Source organism: Megachile rotundata, chromosome 6, assembly GCF_050947335.1.
Source record: "Megachile rotundata isolate GNS110a chromosome 6, iyMegRotu1, whole genome shotgun sequence".
Classification (NCBI taxonomy): domain Eukaryota; kingdom Metazoa; phylum Arthropoda; class Insecta; order Hymenoptera; family Megachilidae; genus Megachile; species Megachile rotundata.
In genome coordinates this window covers 14,234,544-14,256,297 of record NC_134988.1, presented here as the reverse complement: position 1 = coordinate 14,256,297, position 21,754 = coordinate 14,234,544, and the positions used below count along the sequence as shown (strand labels likewise).

Sequence of the window (21,754 nt, the reverse complement as noted above, 5' to 3'; positions counted from 1 at the left end):
GCCCATCACATAGCGAACGTGTTAATATCTACCACCATATTTACACCTTGCATTATACCTTGCTATTACACCTTGCTAATTTATTACTACTTTTCATTTCAGCCAAGACAGAATCTGCTGAACGCCGCATCCCGCGTTGGCGAGGCTTCTCACCAAGTGTTGACCACGATCGGCGAAGAGAACGACTCGAACCGAGAGCTGCAAGACATGTTGCTGGCCCTGGCGAAAGCTGTGGCGAACTCCACAGCCGCGCTGGTCCTCAAAGCAAAGAACATCGCAGCCACCTGCGAAGATTCAGCAACGCAGAACCGTGTAATCTCAGCAGCCACACAATGTGCCTTGGCAACCTCACAGCTGGTAGCCTGTGCAAAGGTGGTAGCACCTACGTTGCACTCTCCAGCCTGTCAGACGCAGCTGATGAACGCGGTCAGAGAGGTGACCAAAGCTGTGGAGGGTTTGCTGGAAGTGTGCAACGAAACATGCGGTGACGAGAACCTGCTGAAAGAATTGAACGCTGCTGCCAGCGAGGTTAGCAGAACGCTGAACGACCTGTTGAACCACATAAAAACTGCCACCAGAGGCGAACGAGCTAAGGAGTCCATCCAGGAAGGAGCCGTGGAGACGATATTCGTGGCAACTGACAAGTTGTTCGCTAGCACAGGAGACGCCGGTGAGATGGTGAGGCAGGCAAGAGTTGTGGGCCAAGCAACGGCACAATTGATTCAAAGCATAAAGGGCGAAGCAGAAAGGCAGACCGACTCCGAACAGCAGCGACGATTGCTGGCTGCGGCGAAGGTGCTGGCTGATGCCACCGCGAAGATGGTGGAGGCAGCTAGACAGTGCGCTAGCAGCCCTCACGACGCGAAGATGCAGGATCAGCTGCGTCAAGCTGCCGAAGAACTGCGAGCAGCGACTACAGCGGCTGCCACTCCAGCCTTGAGGAGGAAGCTGATCAGCAGACTAGAAGCTTGCGCCAAACAGGCGGCTTCTACCGCTACCCAGTGCATAGCCGCTTCATCAGGAGCCGCGCATCACAACACCAACCCGTCTAGTCAGGAAGAATTGAACGCAGAATGTCTGGCGATGGCGCAACACATACCAAACCTAGTGGCTGGGGTAAAAGGAACACAGGCTCAACCAGATAACTCATCCGCACAGCTGAATTTGATCAACGCTTCCGAACAGTTCCTGCAGCCTGGTACGGCTGTGGTGAAAGCTGCCAGAGCTGTGCTACCAACGGTTACCGATCAGGCCTCTGCTCTGCAGTTGACAGAAACTTCTCAGCAACTAGGTGCTTCTCTGTCTGATCTGAGATCGGCTGTGACGCGTGCCAGGGAAGCCTGCGGTGGTTTGGAGCTGGACGCTGCTGAAGAGCTGATCAATAGTCTGAAGGACGAGCTAGGAGAGTTCTATAGAGCCGTAGAGGCTGCCTCTTTGAGACCCCTGCCCGATGAGACAACAGAGTCCACCGCTCTTCGGTTGGGCGCCACCTCGAAGAACGTTGGATTCGCCATGGCTCAACTGCTGTCCGCTGCTAAACAAGGAAACGAGAACTACACCGGCAGCGCTGCTAGGGAAACCGCGTCTGCGCTTAAAGATCTGACTTACGCTGTTCGTGGTGTGGCTGCTACATCCAACCAACCTGACACGCAGAAGAAGGTACTGATGACCGCTGACGACGTTATCCTGAAGTCCCTGCGGTTAGTGAAAGAAGCTAGACGAGCTCTGAAGAGTCCTGATAATCCAGATAATGAGGCCAACTTGGCAGCTGTTGCCAAAGACGTGTCGAATTCGCTGAACAAGTGCGTGTCTTGTCTACCTGGCCAGAGAGACGTCGACGAAGCGATCAAGAATATTGAAGACATGACTCAGGTGTTAGGCATGAACGAGTTTCCACAAACTAACAAGAGTTATGGGTAAGTAATATAGAATTGTTGATAAGAGTACTGTTATCTAAAAGTTCACTGGCGGCCTGTTATGGTTTTCAGGTGCATTATGTATTATCATACGTTGACATACATTTTAATTGCTAAAGATAATACCGAATGAGAAACATTAATAGCTCGAAACTTTAACTGTAGAATCTTTTGCAACATTTTTAATGTAATTACTTTAAAATATCTAGCGCTTAATTTAATTAATTGGTAAACATTAAATCTTTATAAGCATAATAAATTCTCAAATCCATGCTATAATGTATTCTAAAGTAGCAATATAATTTAATATATAGATAAATATACAAATTCAAATTACCTAACATATCGGTCCATTTTCTGTTCACAGACAACTGCAGAGCGACTTGAACAACGCAGCCGCAAACCTGAACGATGCTTCCTCAAACGTAGTGTCATCAGTGCGATCACCAGTGCAGTTGGCAAGCTCTTCGAAGCAATTCACTAACGCATTCGGTGACTTACTGGACGTAGGAATGGAGATGGCAGGCCAGACGGCTGTCGAAACTCGAAGCCAGATGGTCGTGTCCTTGAAGAACGTGAGCATGACATCCAGTAAGCTCTTGGTGACCGCTAAATCGGTAGCAGCCGACCCAAGTGCTCCAAACGCGAAGAACCAACTCTCGGCAGCTGCTCGAGCTGTGACAGATTCCATTAACTACCTGGTGGATGTCTGTACCTCCGCTGCACCTGGTCAAAACGAGTGCGACAACGCCATCAGAAACATCCAGTCAATGAGATCGCTTCTTGACAATCCTAGTGAACCAATTTCCGACGCAACTTACTTCGAATGCCTCGAAACCGTGATGGAAAAGAGCAAGAGCCTTGGTGATGGTATGACAGGAATAGCTAACCACGCGAAGAAGTCTGAACACGAGCAGTTCTCGGTGGCTGTCCGAGGAGTTTCTTCGTCGATTTGCGGATTGATCGAGGCTGCAGCTCAAGCAGCATACTTGGCGGGTGTGAGCGACTCCACATCCGTGGCTGGAAAACCTGGTCTCGTAGATCAAGCTCAATTCCTCAGGGCTGCTCAGGCTATCCACACTGGTTGCCAGAGTCTTGGAAACCCTACTAGTACCGAACAACAGGTCCTCTCAGCAGCCACCATGATCGCGAAATATACCAGTGCCCTCTGTAATGCATGTCGCGAAGCCTCCAACAAAACCAGCAACCCCGTTGCAAAGCGTCATTTCGTTCAGTCGGCTAAAGACGTCGCTAACTCCACGTCAGCTCTGGTGAAGGAGATCAAAGCTCTGGATCAGAACTACTCTGAGACCAATAGGGAGAAGTGTGCAGAGGCCACGAAGCCTCTTCTGGAAGCGGTCGATAACTTGTGTACCTTCGCCAGCTCTCCAGAGTTCGCCAGTCAACCCGCGAAGATATCTGTCGCCGCTAGAGCCGCTCAGGAACCAATCACCAGCGCCGGCAAAGCCATCATCGACGGCTCTTGCGCGATGGTGCGCGCCGCAAAGAGCCTAGCGATCAGTCCGAAAGATCCTCCAACTTGGCAGCTATTAGCTAACCACAGCAAGAGTGTCAGCGACTCGATAAAGTCCTTGGTCGCTTCCATTCGCGACAAGGCTCCGGGACAGAAAGAGTGCGACTCAGCGATCGAAAAGCTCTCCGCCAGGATTAGAGAACTCGACGCCGCTTCTCTCAGCGCCGTTTCACAAGCTCTGCTACCCCGCAGAGAGAACACAGTTCAAGGATTCACCGATCAGATGGAGAGTAGTGCCAGCGAATTACGTGAGAAGTTAGAACCCCTTCGAACAGCCGCTAAATACGAAGCTGAAAATGTTGGCCACGCTGTCAGTCAGATTGCGTTATACTGCGAGCCTTTAGTTACTGGTGCTATCGGTGCTGCCTCGAACATGGTGCACTCCAAGCAACAAATGGTGCTATTAGATCAGACGAAAACAGTCGCTGAATCCGCTCTGCAGCTAGTCTGTGTGACCAAGGAGTCCGGTGGCAATCCAAAGGCTATCAACTTGCATACGGAAGTAGACGAAACCGTGGAGTCTATGAAGGACGCGTTACAGGAATTGCAAAATACTTTAGAGACAATCTCTACATCTAATGGCATCGTTACTGGGCTGATCGATACTATCTCTCGAGCGATGGTCAGGCTGGAAGATCACAGAATGTCGACGATCGATACGGTTGATTCTTACGTTGATTATCAGACCAGAATGGTGGAGGCTGCTAAGGAGATAGCGCGACTGGCACAGGAAATGGTAAGAAGCTTTTTTGTGAATATTATTCTTTCAAGACGTGGAGTATAATCATATTTTCTTTTTTCCAGTCAACAAAATCCAGTACAGACGTAGCGAGACTAGGTTCCCTCGCAGTGGACATCTCCCACAAGTACACTCAGCTAGCTCGCGACACATCCGGTGCCTCTGCAGCCGCCTCCAACGCCGATGTGTCCTCCAGGCTGCGCACAGGCGTGCAGGAACTCGGTAGATCCTGCGTCGACATAGTCCGTGCAGCAGGGACCTGTCAGATGTCACCTGGCGACGCGTACGCCCAAAGGGAAGTAGCAGAACAGAGCAAAATCGTGACAGGAAAAGTGTCGCAAGTGCTAGCCGCTCTCCAAGCAGGCTCCAGAGGCACACAGGCGTGCATCAACGCAGCCAGCACGGTTTCAGGCATCATCGGTGACCTGGATACCACGATCATGTTCGCCACAGCCGGCACCCTGCACGCGGAGAACGAGGGAGACACGTTCGCCGATCACCGAGAGAACATTTTGAAGACTGCCAAGGCTCTCGTCGAAGACACCAAGACCCTAGTAGCCGGAGCAGCTTCCTCTCAGGAACAACTGGCAGTCGCGGCACAGAACGCAGTGTCAACGATCGTTCAGTTGGCCGAAGTTGTGAAATATGGCGCTGCCAGTTTGGGCAGCCAGAACCCTGAGGCTCAGGTGATGCTGATCAACGCGGTGAAGGATGTCGCATCCGCACTTGGTGACCTGATACACGCAACCAAGGCTGCTAGTGGAAAACCCATCAACGACCCCAGCATGGCGCACCTCAAGGACTCCGCCAAGGTAAGATCACTTGCTTGGCGCTCTTCTATTGTCGCTTTACTCGTGTACACGTCGGTGTGGCCGATGGACGAGGAGACCCGCTTTGCATTAACTACACCTTGAAGAAGCTTGAGGAGGCCTGTAACCGAATGGCAACGTCGATCATCAGGAAGTAGAGCTTTGTTGGAAGACGTGTGTGACTAAACGGGGTATTGAACTGGGATAGGTTAGATTAGCCTCTTTTTGAATTTCCAAATTGCATATTTGTAGTTCCTGTAATACAGGATCAATGAAAATTTCTTGTGGTACCTTAGCTAAATGAAAAATATCTAAAAATAAATTCTGATGACGAGTAATGAAACTCTGGATGACAATGTTAGAGAACAGTTTAGAGGCCTTGTTTAAAGTCTGGGTTGGGAGACGCTTGATTAAACAACATTAACCGCAGCAACAAGTAAATTAACGGAGAGAAGGGAGAAACGACGCAGAACTCGTGAAACCCCATCGTATGGCGAACCTAACAGTGTCTCATTGTTGTCCGTCGTTAACGCACTAAATCTAAATTTCACGCTTAACCGCCAACCAGTTTCCTACTTACTTTATTTTTTGGGGTGGACTTTAATCGATAAACCGTTTTACTCTAACCGACTAAAAGAGAAAGTATAAATGATTCACAAGCAAAGAAGCGAAATAGAGATGTTCGAGGATCAGTATCGAAACGAGGCTCGACCAAACGCAATTAAAGTCCACCTTGCAATCTCTCCTCCGTTCGGTGTTTCATCTTCTTCTATCGTCTGTGTGTGACACTACAGATGTTTGCTTCGACAGCGGACAGAATCTTCGGCTTTTGTTTGCTTTTGTTGATATATGAGATTTACACGCGACTTTTTTACGTAGTGAAAAAAAAAAAACATTTTGTTGCCACGACATTGGTGGACTTTAAATGTGAGTTTCATTGACGATTTTGGTCTGGCCGGTCCGGATAGGTGTTAGAACAACAGCTACAACAACAACTGATGCCTCTGAGTGACGTCGGCGGTTCGGAGTCCGAATGGTTCGTGTCCGATCAAGAGGAGGAGCTGATACGTCTGCTCTCAGCCTCAGAGAGCGAACAACCGTCTCAGCGTACTTCCGATTTGCTGTTGCTCATGTAGCCCACTCGAGCCTTTTTCTTGAACCGTACACTTTCACATTTCGCTCAATCTTTGTATTCACTCTTTTGGTACATTATTTTAAAAGGATAGAAATAGTATTTCAAATTGGTTGAACATTACTTTCATTGTGTTATTAGTTGCAAGAATCTGTCGGTGCAATATAACGAGAGCGTCAGTGGCAATATAGTTAGAGCGTCGGTGGCAATACAGTTAGAGCGTCTGTGTCAATGTAACTGCCAGAGCTTCCATAACTCATAAATTCTGAAGTGTTAAATTTCCAAATTGAACAGGGTTTAATTTTCAAAAATTTTTACATCCTACAAATCTAAAATTCTAAAGTTGCAAAAATTTCGAAGATCAAAAATTTGCCAAAAGAGTGAAGACAAATTTGCAACAAATAACAAAGCAATAAACAAAAAATTCTCGTAAATATAAATCGAGCAACGTCAGTGAAAGTTTTGAAAGTGTAAAGAGAACTTGATGCCGAATTTGCGTGCAAATTTGCATTTAACAGTTCTGTCGAGTTACCATTTATCGAAGCATTTATATTTTTTATTTGAACGATAATAATCGAGCTGAAACATAATAACACGATGCGCTTCCGCTGCATTTATTTATAAATAATTCATGCATTCGTATCGTAGACTTCATTCTCATTATGCGAAGATATTGTACCGTGCTTCAGTCTAGGTATTTAATATTTACTATACTTTGTGTACCATATTTCATTTTTCCTTCTACATTTTTTTCTTCTCGACTTTTTTTTCTTTGTAACGAACAAATAAATCGTCGAATTTTTATTACGCTACACCTTTAAACGAATTCATTAATCCATACGTGGCAAGAATTTTGTTAAGCAAAAGCAACTTTGGGTACGTACATTCCATTTGCAAAACGTGTGTGCATTAACCATTAATAGCAACGTGCTTCGTTAACTAATTTATTTAAAACAGAATTTTATCGTACAGTTCTCTTTTTACAGAGGTTTTTTTTAATCACGGAACTTTTTCATGTGTAACAATTTGTTTTTTGTGAACAATTCTAAACAGTAGCATTGCGATAAGGTATAAGACATTCAACAATTACGACGTTGAAAAATGTTAATAAATAACTAACTGTTGGTAGAAACTTGGAAAGATTTATGTTAATCTACAGTGACGAATTTAACCTGGTCAGTTTCTGATATTTAACAAGAGTAATTTTATTAAGGACTAACGTTAGCACAAGCGGGAAGCATTAACTCTTCAACATCAACATTCTCTTACAGCAGAATCTGTCAGCAACATATATTTATGTAACCATTACATTAATCCTGTAACCTCATATGTTCATATTATGTAATTCTAAACGTCACGCCATTTCTAGCAATCATACTGCCTCTCTTCAACAAAATACTCATAAAAGAAATTAGAATATCTCCACAAAATTGCGTGACTTTTAGACCCATTCATCGATAACCTCACATAATGCCGAATAGACCTGTACCTAGATCGCCACATGTAGCCATAAAAAAGTACCACTCACAGCACAAGTGTTAACTCTTCGTTTCTTGCTCTTCAGGTGATGGTAACCAACGTAACGTCCCTGCTGAAGACAGTCAAGGCCGTAGAAGACGAACACACCCGCGGCACCAGGGCCCTAGAATCCACGATCGAAGCCATAGCCCAGGAAATCCGCGCCCTGAACACCTCCGAGAACCAGAAGCTGAACGTCACCCCCGAAGACCTAGTCCGCTGCACGAAGAGCATCACGATTTCGACCGCGAAAGCGGTGGCCGCTGGAAACAGCTGCAAGCAGGATGACATCATCGCAGCAGCCAACATGGGACGGAAAGCCATCAGCGACATGCTGACGATTTGCAAAGGAGCAGCTTACAACTGTGCAGAGACGGCTGAGTTGAGAGACAGGACTCTTCAGGCTGGCCACGATGTGGCGATCAACTATAGAGAGCTGCTGCAAGCTATTCTGCAAATATCGTCAAGGTCGGGCGATGCGAAGCATATGTTGCCACCCATTTCTAGGAAGATCGCTCAGAGTGTGACGGAGCTGGTGGCTGTGGCTGAGTTGCTGAAGGGCAATGACTGGGTGGACCCTGATGACCCAACGGTGATCGCAGAGAACGAATTGCTGGGTGCTGCTGCCAGTATTGATGCTGCTGCTAAGAAGCTTGCGAGTTTGAGACCCAGAAGAAGCATACAGGTGGGTCATGAGTGTATGACACTGCAAGGTGTATGTGGAAGTTATGATAAGTTTGTGGCCCAAGTAAAGCAAGCTACAATTTAGGGAAATTGATAGGTGAAATATTGTAAAAGGGACGAAGTTAATCTGATTTCCGTAAGATATGTTTGATATTCTTGGTTGTTTTATAAATAATCGACCAGGAATCAAACATATTATTATGGCGGTCAGAAATATCGACAAAGGTTCCCAATGGTAAGATGTGTAGAAATAAACTGGCTACAACTACCACTTAGTTCTGAACAGTATTTTCTAATCACTCATATACCAGTTAAATACTTCGTACTGACTTAAATAGTCAAAATATTCATTTCAATTTCTCATTTTTCTTTCAGGAAGCAAACGAAGACATGAACTTCGACGAAATGATCCTGGAAGCCGCAAAATCAATAGCAGCAGCCACCTCGGCCTTGATAAAAGCTGCAAGCGCCGCTCAGAGAGAGCTGATAGCAACAGGAAAAGTATCTCGAACACCTCTGACCAGTTCAGACGACGGCCAATGGTCCGAAGGGTTGATATCCGCCGCAAGAATGGTGGCAGCAGCGACGCACAGTCTCGTGGAGTCGGCGAATGCCCTGGTCCAAGGAGTCAGTTCAGAAGAGAAGCTGATTTCCAGCGCGAAACAGGTGGCCAGCAGCACTGCGCAGTTGTTAGTCGCTTGTAAAGTAAAGGCAGACCCTGATAGCGAGAGTACGAAGAGATTGCAAGCAGCTGGAAATGCGGTGAAACGTGCGACGGACAACCTGGTGCGGGCTGCTCAGCAAGCTATCCAACAGGAAGAAGATCGGTCGTTGATTCTCAACCGCAGGATGGTCGGTGGAATCGCGCAGGAAATAAACGCGAGGTCAGAGGTCCTTCGTATCGAGAGAGAACTTGAAGAAGCCAGGGGAAGACTCACTGCGATTCGACAGGCCAAGTACAAGAATCGTCCAGACTTGGCTGGAACTGATACCGAAGCTGAACAAAGTGGATACGAAAGCTACACGAGCAGGTACAGTCGAGAAAAGAATTAGGCTCTGTAGAGAGAACGTAACTAATTGGAAAGAGGATTCACTGACATTGTTTGGGATTTTAAAATTTGGGAGTGGGTTAAGAATCTGGTGATCTAGAAATTTGGGGAATGGGCATGGGAATTTAGGAATTTGAAGACACTGCTGTTGAAAGTCCTGTGACTAATTAGTGTTCTGTATACAGTAGAATTAGACCAAATAATCTGAATGATCCTAACATAATGAACAAGATATGCTTGTCTAAATATTCAGTACTCTTACTTCAATCTGTTAACGTTCTTCCTTCCACAAGTCCTTCCTTGATATTAGATCTGTAGAATGAACCTTATTATGTTTACTATACTCACACCTGTCTATGACTACAACTATCTAATCATAAAAATATTCACTATAAAGTGACTCTTCTTAGCGGTTTTGGGTGTTAAACACAATTACACAAATGTAACCATAATAACCATAACTAAGAATTCTAACATTACAGATTCTAACTCGATCAATTAGTCGTCAACATGATTCATCAACTCTATCCCTCTTGTTTCCCTAATACACAGCGTTGACCAATTTGCCAGCAGCAGGCAGAACCTGGTCAGCCCCGAAAAGGTGTACTCCACGCAAAGCACCTTGGAAAGGAAGATGAAAGACAGTCAATACAGATCCGCAATGGAGAATCAGTACGGATCGTACGATAAAAGATACGGCATAGAGAACCAGTACGATAAGCGATACGCTTCGGAGAGTCCGTACATAACTTCTGACAAAAAGATGACGATGGATGGTGCAGGTAGCCAGTACAGCTCTATAGAGAGGAAGATCAACCAGGAGAGTTACGGCAGTATCGAGAGGAAGCAGATGGACGGTCCCTATCCACCTGTCCACACCATGACATACTCCCCGGTGTCTCCTACTCGCAAGGCTTTCCAGGAACAGCAGCAGCACACTTACGAGAAATACTCCCAGGATCAGTACTCCGGCGAGGACAGATCTTACGAGCAGAAGTCTTACTCGCCCAATCAGGATCTCAGATACTACGACACAGTGGACAGGTACTCCGGACTCGGTTCCATGAGCACCTTCAAGTCCGACAAGCAGGCTGAGCGTTTTGGAGGCCTTCCCCAGAATCAGTCCTACAGGAACGTGGAGAGCAAACTGATCCCTGGTGGGAGAATGGAGACCATCACGACGAAAGTGTACACCTCCACTCCTGGCAAGACCACCAGCTCGAACTACGAGTCCACGGAGGAGACCAAAGAATACGCCACCTCCGGCAACGAGCTGTCCACGTTCAAGGCCGTCGACAATGACACCCTGGAGGAACGCCTGACGAAGCAGTCGATGACGCATAAAGTCACCGAGAAGAAAACTGTAACCATGACAATGTCCAGCAGACAGGAGTCGAACACCAAGACATTCCGATTCGAGGAGAAGTAATCGAATGTGGAGGGATGTCCTTAACGAAGAAACTGCCTGGGAACGTTGTCCGACGCACAAACAGCCAATGGGGCTTTTAGTTTGATTTTTAATGTAATATTATGTGTAAGAGCGGCTAGGCTGTCCCTCGGAATATAGTTACATGTATTTTCGTATCTGCTAATCCGATAGATGATAGAATGTAATTAATTGATAATGGAAAGAACAGGGGAATGTTTAGAACTGGAGGTTATACTCTTGCTTGAGGCTTTTTACGTTGAGGAATGAATTTTATTAGGAAATTGAAGTAGGTTTACTTGTTGGTTTAAATGTGTAATTCGATTTAGATGAATCTTGTTCTTGTTTTATTATTAACTATGATCAGTTTAAATATGATGAAGTGTTTCTTTTAATAGTAGAAGTCAAATGTAGAAAGTGGATATATAGATGAATACAGTTGACTGATTTGTACATGTTTAAATTAAAAATTAGAGTTCATCTTATTTGTACATGTGAAAGGACTCAGACAAGGTTCAAGTTTTGAACATTCCTTGATCATAGTAAGATCACAGAATGTAACTGGATATTGCTTGCGAATTTATTGGAAAAGGCCAGCCGAATGCTAAACATTGCCGATGTAACAGACAATCTAATCTCACGTTTGATAGTAACATTTGTACGGTTCCTGTTAACAAAGCTCTGCTTTTTCTCTTTGAGCTCTTTTCTAATGCTTTTTCTGACCATGTGAAAGTTTGAGATATAACCTTAAAATTGCCTTGCTGACTGGGAACGTACGACTAGGTCAATTAAAGCGATATTCCTCGGAAGTACAAGCATTAACAAAGTAATACGATTATGCAGAATGTGACAGTAATTGTAAAATGATCATTCTTCAAGTAAAAATAGATTGATGTGCAGACATTGCAACTAATAATAATTTAATCAGTAATGAACACTGTAATGATACTAATGCAATTAATGGAATTTATAATGTTATTTGTAACAGAATATGTTACTCTAATTTTCAGTTTAGTTTTACATGAAGAATTATCCAGTTACTGTCACTCCATGCACAAACAATTCGTCCCCAATATAAAGGATACATTTTAACGCCTTTGTACGATAATTCTATATAGCGACGAAGATAGAAGTGTCCTTAGAGTTAACTGTGTGCTTTCAAAATTAGACTTCCTAAGAATAATTATTGCCTCGAAACGATGGACAATAACCGTCCCGATTGCGAATTGATTCGTTTCATGTAAATCGCGATTATACGAGTTTTTTCATATTTTTGCACTGACAATTTTCCAACTTTTGATATCGTGTTCCATTTGAGAAACTTTTTCAAAATCGATCAATTATTGTAATTTTATATAAAGTCAACGTCTAATTTCTAAAGAAAGTTGACGAATTTTTATTAAATTTGTTACGTCTGTTACACCAGGGCTTCCCAAAGTATAACTTTCTTACAAAATGATAAATTTTCAAAGGGTATACATTTACAAAGGTATAAATATGGAATGTACTGAGACACACTTTGGGAATTTCTGGTCTATACCTTTCATATAATTTCAAAAGGCATTAACTTTTGTTAAATTGTTTATATTTGACGTCGTAACCCTTAAAGCACCGCAGATACATGGTACAGTTGTATGCAGTTTGGTTTTTTTTGTTGAGACAAGTGTAAAGGAAGGAATATCTAGATTAGGTTTACTTGAGGCTCCTTTTAAATTATTCATAAGATCTAAGTTCCTCTAAAACTCTGCTCAGTTCTTCCTGGATTCTGAAACTCTTTCCTGAAATCTTCCATAACTTTCAAGTTCTTTTTGAATTCTTCCTAAACTCTCAAGTTCTTCCAATTAGATATTCCTTCCTCACATTTATCTTTAACTAAAGAAACCATATTGCACTGTAAAGTACACATTTATGTAACTAAATAGTCAAGGTTGGTGCAGTTCCTCCATAAATTACTAAACATTACAAGTAAAATGTCCATCTTCTATTTTATCTCAAAAACATCTATTAGGATCAGAATATACAGTGCAATTAAATACTACAGTACAATAATGTTATGTGAAATTATAAAAATTTTGAAAGTGTGGAGGACCTAGTCCATCCAGGACAATAGTTACGTGAATGCGTACACCTGATTTAGTTTAGTTCTAATTTAACTTTAAGTTTAAGACCACGGATTGACAAGAGAAGCAACATATCATTTAATTTTATTAACTTTCCGACACCGTGCGGCCTGGTCCCACGGTGATGTCTTCGCCCCCTTTTACCTTTTAACATTTTCCACATTTCCGGGATTAACATTATTGTTTAAGTGCGTCTTTATTTGTTGCTTACACTCACATTTATATGTATTTCTTTTACCTGCTGTTTTATACCATTTGCGGTGGCTCGTTATTTTTAATTAATAGTTCAATCGTTAGCCTCAAGACTGTTTATTGAAAGTAATTCAAGTTTGCTTTGACAAACTAATAGCGTGTATAATACAAATAATTTTTAATGAAAGTGTTTGAAAAGATGCTAGTGGAGAGGCCAATGATTGGACAGACCTTCCAAGTGATCGATTAGTACAATTAGTCTTTCCAGGGTAGACGAACAATTGTAAATAGATGTTAGATATTTTGCATAAAACTTTCGAAACGCAAAAGACAATTTAGAAAATGAAACTATTGATAAAACGAAAAGTGCCTAAGTCAAATGAGCTGCCGCTTTTTCACGTAGCGAATGTAGGATTTTTGAATATTACCAAAAATCAAATGCTTTACTAATGTTCGATAGTGTAATATTATGGTAAACGAACACGAAGGGTAATTATGTAAAAGGATTTTTTAACTTCCTTTCACGCGAATGAAATTGCTTGGAATTTTGAGGGGACAGATTTTTATTGTCCACTTCGAGATGCAGATATTGTGTTGCAGAATTATAGATACAAAAAGTCAAACTGAATACAAAACATTTTTCTATATAAATTTTATGTAATGTAAATTAATTAATCAAAGTGGTACTTGTGCAAATAACATTCCATAATATGAACTGATCAGAATTTGAACTACATACAAATTTATTTAATCATCCTCATAGAATATACACTCTTTTTATATTTCAATTTTAAAATAAAAATTATGTATACATGTAGTTGAAAAAATTATGAGATTCAATGTAATTAAATCATTTAATGTACTGCAGAAGATCATCATAGGTTAAGTGTTAAACTTATGTCGTCCTTGTAAAAATTTGATAGTAAAAAATTAATTTATGTACCAAAACTTTTTGTCCAACGAAAATTGTATCTGTAATTCTGAAACAATTTGTGTATACGTATCTGTTCACATTATTTATAAAGTAACATTTATTTATGTAAAATATATTTTAACGATTTTATAATGGATAACTATTAAAGTGTATAGAATATATAACGAACGTTTACACTTTTAAGTTGAATATCAGAAAAGTATGTGAACAGATAGGTGAATCACGGTAAATACATTACTGCATTTAGGGTAATATATTTTGAGAACGATCGTCGTTTTTATTTTTTATTCTATAGGTGTGTGCCATGATATATAAGAAAGTATATAAATATACATTTTAACAGAAATTATACAGGATAATTGTACGATAGATTTATATAATATATACGTCGTTAAAAAAAAAAGGCAAATACAACGAGAGGATTTTTATAGTTTTTAACGCTGTATTATTGTTTTTTTGACAATTCAGATTTATATACAGAATGTTTTTAATCGTTATCTTTAGTACAATTGATTAAGCCTTACATGTCTATTATTGTGGAATGTTACAAGTTGTAATATTATATTATCATATTATTGTATTATTATATTACGAGTATTCACGGATACATATTAGCCTTAATTACATTCAGGTAATAAAGAATTTCTAACATTTCGTTGTTACGTTATTGACATAGTGTTTCTGTTCGTGTGTATGGATTCTATATACCTATTTCTGTTCCACTATATTTTTAATATAAAATTCGGATCGATGGATAACGATGTTATAATACAAAGTACAATTTGTGAGATTCGAGGTAGTTGAAGAGATTGGTTCACTATGCGATTGTCATACGCTAAAAAGTCTTCATTATTTCTCTCTTTGCTCTGTTTTAATTTTACTTTTTATCGGGTGCTTCGTTCAAAGCTTTCGCTATAAACCTCGGCAAAACGAACGCTGCTTTGTGCACTTCTTCGTCGTAATATTTCATGTTCATTTCGTCGAGCTCGGCGTCGCTGAAGACTTTTTTTGGTTGCTTGAAATTCGTTTCCTGAAACAGTTTGGTTTACTTATAAAATATATATAATTTAAACGTTATGCTGGAGGTGGAACATTTACAACTCTTAAAGATGTTAAAACCGATACTTGATGAGGAAGTTATTGATCTTTGCAAAAGTTCAAATTGTACCAAGAAAGATATAGAAGATATATTCTTCTATGGACACAACAAAGTCAATAAATGTAAATAATGTCAAAGTGTACACTATACTTCCTATCTTTTTTTAATATAGAAAACAGTGTACTCACTGTGCTTAATCCACCCAACACGAAACCGATTTGTCCAGTAGGGTAAGTAGGTACAGAAACAATTCCGTAAGATGCAACCGGAAACACAGATTTACAATGTTGTAATGTCTGCGTAACGTGGTCCAGATTTGCCCATGCAGTTCCTGCTTGGCTGCAAACTATTCCACCAGGTTTCAGTGCTGTCTTCATTAAGCTGAAGTACGATTCTTTGAACAAACACTCTGCTGGACCTGCATTTAAACATATCCCTTATTTTATTTACTTTAATAGGAAACTGGATAGTACAAGATTATATGCTCAGTTGCAAATCCTTATAAATATTAGGGAAAGAAGAAACTGTATGATTAAAAACATGTGATAGTTATAATCTGTTGGTTACATGAAATAGTTACAATCTTTTGTTGCTATAAATAATAATATCTTACTTATTCTGTTATTTATCTAATTTGTGGTGTTGCTTGTTAATTTACTTTAAGAAATATATTTGCTGTATATTAATTTAAGAAATATATTTGTTGTATATTAATTCAAGGAATTTATTTGCTGTATATTAATTTAAGAAATTTATTTGCTGTATATTAATTTAAGGAATATATTTGTTGTATATTAATTTAAGAAATATATTTGTTGTGTATTAATGTAAGAAATATATTTACCAACGGGATCACTGCTGTCCGTGATAATAACATCGAACTCTCCCCTGTGTTGCTTCAAAAATTCGAAACCATCCCCTACGTTAAGGGTGACTTTGGGGTGTTCGAGTCCCACACCCATCGAGGGCAAGTATTTCTTTGAAACCTCCAGTACTTTCGCGTCAATTTCGACTTGAACGATCCTTTCGACTTGGGGATGTTTTGCGGCTTCGCGAGCAACCCCTCCATCTCCACCCCCAACTATTAAAACCTAGCATTACATAAAAGGGGTAAACAATTTTGTGTTACTAAAAATCATTCTCAGATGTTTTCTTTCTTAAAAAGGAGCCTACTTGCAAAATTTTTAAAATAAATATTAAGTTCTGGAATTTTTCTGTATCTAAAGATGCAAATTGTATCTTTAGATAAAAAAAGAATTTCAGGTGGCGCCACGTAGCGGCAGAAGGCGGGAACTAATTAAAGTAGAGTTTCAAATGTGTGTAGTTCACCCTGTTCGCCGGAGAGATGGCGCTACTTGTTCCATTTTTTTAAAACCTTCAATTATTATTGTTTTTACATGTATAATTAACTTTAATATGCATCAAATTATTCTTTTGCAAAAAATAGCTTATTTATGAAATATATTTGGCATTGGAGCATTATGATTTGTCGAAGTTTTTAACAAAAATTAATTCCATGTGTATCTACTGATGATAAGCGGCCATTTGCAATAGTGCTGTAACTAAATTCCATTGCAATTTTATTGTAGTAAACAATTTTTATGTTCTACTGTTATTATTTTAATCGTACTATCGATATTAACTTACAAGTTTTAAAAGTTACAAACCAAAAAGTGAAATATTATAAGAAAAGATTTTATTTCTATCAGTTTCTTCAGATTGCCGATAGATGACCATCAGTGGTACATTCTTGGCGGTCTTTTTAAAAAGCTCGTTCAAATTTTGAAATTTGCTAGTTGAGACTTGTATATTTGTAATAAAATACAGTAAATAAATTTTATAATTATAGTAAGTTATAATAGGCTAGTTTTATAGTAAAAATAAATTATAATAAACAGTAAACTTATAAAGTAATTTACGAACTTTGCAAGAAGGGTTTAATTATTCCAATAAATAAACATCTTACAGTTTTTGGATTTGGATGGCTGCATAATGGCAGAAAAGCGATCATCTCCTGGTACGAAAATTCATCCCTCTCCGTGGATTGTATGATACCGTCTAAAATTAGCGCCCTTCCATGTGACTTCCTGTGTGTATATAATCAAAAGAAATTCTATTTCAACCTGTGACTAATTTTCGATTCGACTTTCTTTTACTTTCTTTCTTAACTTAAAACATGATTCTAATAATAAAACTGTGGAACTGTTGAAAGAAATGGTGTTGCATAAATATTTTAACACGTAGAAAATAAATTGTTATGAAAATTACCATTTAAATATTGTAAATTATGAAGAATAAGGATGCAGAATTCTCAGTACCAAATTATGCAATAACACTTATTAAAAATAACAAATTATCTGACATGATAATGTACAGCTATAATTAGCTACTCGATAACATTTCAAGTTCATTCCAATTGAATGGAATTGTCCCTAAATAATCTTGGAGGCAGAACTTTCCTTTATAATTAGCACTAAACCACTATCTTCAAACTCCAAATAAATAAAAGATAACAAATAAATTCACTTATATAACCTTTCCTTATTTCAACAAAAATCAAATATTTATTTCCCATAACTAAATCTTTAATATCTTCCTTGCATTCCCCATCTCAAGTTCAGTCCACGTTAATTTCAATTGTAAGGCTTGCAAATTTTAAATAAAATCTTCACCACTTTGATCACATTACTAAAACCCCAGTTATGTTAATTCATGATCTCCAAAACCCACAAATCCAAATCAAGATTTCCCACAAAAATTTATAAACTTGAATCTTTAACAAGTATCACATTTTTTAACACCGTTAAAGAGTTCAGTTTTCACAGTTAAGCTTGAAACGTCACCAAGAAGAGTATCATAAACTCACGTTTAATAATACTACTTACGTTTCGAGGACCATAACATCCTGATACTGGGACCGTTCCCTATGAAGTATCCTGTTTACTTCAAGAGACAAGGAGACACCCGGCCATAGATCGTTGATTTCACTGAACCAGCCAGGTTTTATCGCGTCCATTTTTCCTCGTGAGTCGAGCTTCTCCCTCGTTTCGCGATTCAACTGAAAGCAGACACTGTCGGTCGGTTAATCGTGGACGAGGAAAATAAAAGTGCCAACTTTTTTATGCGGCCAAACATGTTTCCCTACGACAAGGACCTCCAGTTCCACTCCTTTCGGAGCTTCAGAAAAGAAATGGCGAAACTTGTTTTTCACCTGTGTATTCGTGCTGATAGCATACGGTCAGGTACTTCGTGTATACGTACACGAAGTCTTTCTTAATTTTATTTTGATTTTTGTTTATTATTTTGTTTGATTTATTGGGACGGTGGGGTAATTGTAAGGACTTGATGAGGTAATGGAGGGGGGTTAGTAAGATGGGTTGTTAATTTTTGAGGACTTCCAAATTTCCTAATTTTGCAAATTTTAAAATTTCACAATTCTCAAATTTTCGAACTCTCAAATTTCCGAACTTTCAAATTTCAAAGCTCTCAAATTTCCAAGCTCTCAAATTTCCAAGCTCCCAAATTTCCAAGCTCCCAAATTTCTAAATTCTCAAAGTTCCAAGCTCCCAAATTTCCAAGCTCTCAAATTTCCAAGCTCCCAAATTTCCAAGCTTTCAAATTTCCAATCACTCAAATTTCCAAACTCTCAAATTTCCAAGCTCCCAAATTTCCAATCACTCAAATTTCCAAACTCTCAAATTTCCAAACTCTCAAAGTTCCAATCTCTCAAAGTTCCAATCTCTCAAATTTCCAATCTCTCAAATTTCCAATCTCTCAAATTTCCAATCTCTCAAATTTCCAATCTCTCAAAGTTCCAATCTCTCAAAGTTCCAATCTCTCAAATTTCCAATCTCTCAAATTTCCAATCTCTCAAATTTCCAATCTCTCAAATTTCCAATCTCTCAAAGTTCCAATCTCTCAAATTTCCAAGCTCTCAAATTTCCAATCTCTCAAATTTCCAAGCTCTCAAATTTCCAATCTCTCAAATTTCCAATCTCTCAAATTTCCAAACTCTCAAATTCCAAAATTCCCAAATCCCCAAATTCCCAAATCCCCAAATCCCCAAATCCCCAAATCCCCAACTCCCCAAATTCCCAACTCCCCAAATTTCCCAAATTCCCAAATGTAAAAAATTGCAAATTTTCACAAGTCCAAATTTCTAAATTTTCCAATACCCTTTCCTAATTCGCAACTGCAGTAATTCTATAATTTCTTCCTTTTGCAGCCTATCTTGTATCATTTCTCACGCGATCAGCTAAATGCGATACTAAAGAATCACGTGCGCAGCAAGACAGTTTTAATTATAGAAATTCAGAGAGTAAACAGCTGACTGTGAGTTTCGGCTGAATGTGGATACAACACGTGTTCACTCAATGTTATGATACATCGCGAAACATTAATTACAAGTCTGTAACTATAAGTCTATAGATGCGATACAATGATGCTACGTAAACATTACTATTTCTTTCTATTATAAAAAAAATGTTGCTACTGTTTAAGAAAAAAGAATGCAACATTCATCACAAGTTTATCTTAATATTTACATTACTTGTTACATTATGTGCTTTTGACCTAACCTAACACATTATATTTTATATTTTATAATTCTTTACTCATTATAAATAATAATAGCAATTTTATAATTCTTTACTCATTATAAATAATAATAGCAATTTTATAATTCTTTACTCATTATAAATAATAATAGCAATTTTATAATTCTTTACTTATTATAAATAATAATAGCAATTTTATAATTCTTTACTCATTATAAATAATAATAGCAATTTTATAAATCTTTACTCATTATAAATAATAATAGCAATTTTATAAATCTTTACTCCTTATAAATAATAATAGCAATATTAATATTGTTAACAATAATATTTTTCATGAGTGTATAAATACGAAATAAAAATCTGATACAAGACTGTGAATGTACAGCTCTTACTGTTGCCCCATGATGCACACGAGGGTTGATAATCAAAAAACAAGTAATTATTTCAATTTTCACTATGAAGTCCTCCTCAAACTCTTCACTGTTATTAAAAAAAAAATGGGAAACGAGAAATGCAACCGAACCTACACTTTGCTCTATCTCTTATTAACATGCAAATTATGCACACGTGTTTTGCATACACCTTCATGAATACACTCCATATCGCTAATTATTATAATTTTATCCAAGGTAACTCTAAAAACCAGGAACCACAAAGGCCACGTCGTGCAACGGAGTGCAACAACGCGGAGTGCAACATGAAAATGTTCTCCAAATGAAATTTGAAGTCTATCTTTTACGATGCTGAAATGTTATCAGCACGAATGGAATTGTGTTCAAGTTTCTTGCAGACGTCTCGATACACAGACATTAGTAAAAAAAACTTGCTCTTTAAATTGTGGAACATAAAATGTAAAAATCACGAGATCACAACGTGCAACAGCAGTAAACTCCAAATCATGATACCAAAATGTTATTAGAATGAAATTTAATTGCAGACGAATTTCGATCACAACTTCATAGAATGTAGGGTAGTATCACAGATGTTTTTCAAGGGAAATGAAATTTCGACGACGGAAAAAGGCAGAGAACGCGTATGTACCGTAAACTGGCGGCGAGCCAACGAGACCTTCCAAACAGAAGCACGAACAACACTGACGAATGGAAAGTTGACGAGAGTTTACTTGCCAAACGGATGGTGGCCCTTATCGGCCCCCGTCTCGGCTCTGCTCCCTGATAATAGTGGTTCAACCAAGAGCGAGATAACGTGCGTGTGTTGAACGCGTATTACCGAAATCGAGATCCATGGCTTTCAAGACTTCTCATTGATCTAAAGTGGAGATCGAAACAAACACTTAACGTCCTTAAAAATATTTGGTTCTTTCATGGTGGTCCGATGGGTTCGGAAGTTTGGGTGGACGTTGCAACTTGAGTTACATGGCATGGACTGCAAATTTGCACTTTTTTGGCGTTTGTGTTAAATGATAGTTTAATTCAATTTTAAGATTGAGGTTAAGTAGAATTTATGTGGCTTTAAGGAAAGATTGAATGGTTTTGAAAATTGGATATTTTGGAATCTTTAGAAAAGATTGTAGTGGTTGAAGAATAAATTGTTACTCATGAAAGTGTTGTATAAAATATATATTAAATAATGTGTAAAAATATTGTATAAAGTATATATTAAATATTGTGCAAAAATATTGTATAAAGTGTATATTAAATATTATATAAAAATATTGTATAAAGTGTATATTAAATATTATATAAAAATATTGTAAAAATATATATTAAATATTATATAAAAATATTATAAAAATATATAATGAATATTATATAAAAATATTGTAAAAAATACATATTAAATATCATATAAAAATATTGTAAAAAAATATATATTGAATATTATATAAAAATATTGTAAAAAAATATATATTGAATATTATATAAAATTATTGTATGAAATAATATATTTAAGTATTCAATTGCATTAAATATTTTATAATCTTGCAATATCTATATCTATTATATTAAACAAAAATAAATAATATTCTAAAAAGACAATTTGCCAAGAAAGTAAACGCAATTCCATAAAGAAAAGACTTGT

The 21,754-nt window shown here is 38.7% G+C and overlaps 2 protein-coding genes across 7 annotated transcripts in view; one reads left to right on the top strand and one right to left on the bottom strand.

Annotated features, from left to right (window-relative positions):
* rhea (Talin_middle and talin-RS domain-containing protein rhea) overlaps nt 1-14,724 on the top strand; it is a 52,224-nt gene extending 37,500 nt beyond the window's left edge. The window contains exons 10-15 of one of the 4 annotated variants that reach the window (XM_012287662.2): nt 103-1,916; nt 2,284-4,186; nt 4,255-5,001; nt 7,695-8,333; nt 8,708-9,363; nt 9,955-14,724. In XM_012287662.2, the coding sequence (XP_012143052.2) occupies nt 103-1,916; nt 2,284-4,186; nt 4,255-5,001; nt 7,695-8,333; nt 8,708-9,363; nt 9,955-10,810 (6,615 nt within the window). In that variant the 3' untranslated portion in view covers nt 10,811-14,724. Of the gene's footprint in view, nt 1-102; nt 1,917-2,283; nt 4,187-4,254; nt 5,002-5,966; nt 6,035-7,694; nt 8,334-8,707; nt 9,364-9,863 lie in introns of those variants that run through there. The other 3 variants (XM_012287661.2, XM_012287663.2, XM_076532869.1) reach the window with 3 other exon arrangements.
* SpdS (Spermidine Synthase) lies at nt 14,476-20,896 on the bottom strand. Of its 3 annotated transcripts, none has more exons than XM_012287660.2 (6): nt 20,753-20,896; nt 18,038-18,223; nt 17,119-17,239; nt 15,997-16,243; nt 15,341-15,570; nt 14,476-15,083 (listed from the first exon to the last, which is right to left on the bottom strand). In XM_012287660.2, the coding sequence occupies exons 2-6, from the start codon at nt 18,166-18,168 to the stop codon at nt 14,931-14,933; spliced, it is 882 nt and encodes a 293-aa protein (XP_012143050.2). In that variant the 5' UTR covers nt 18,169-18,223; nt 20,753-20,896; the 3' UTR covers nt 14,476-14,930. The 3 variants fall into 3 exon arrangements, with proteins under 3 accessions (XP_012143050.2, XP_003704410.2, XP_076388985.1); XM_003704362.3 differs by having other exon boundaries at nt 18,038-18,210; nt 20,753-20,893; XM_076532870.1 differs by having other exon boundaries at nt 18,038-18,210; nt 20,617-20,753.
* Between the last annotated feature and the right edge of the window lie 858 nt (nt 20,897-21,754).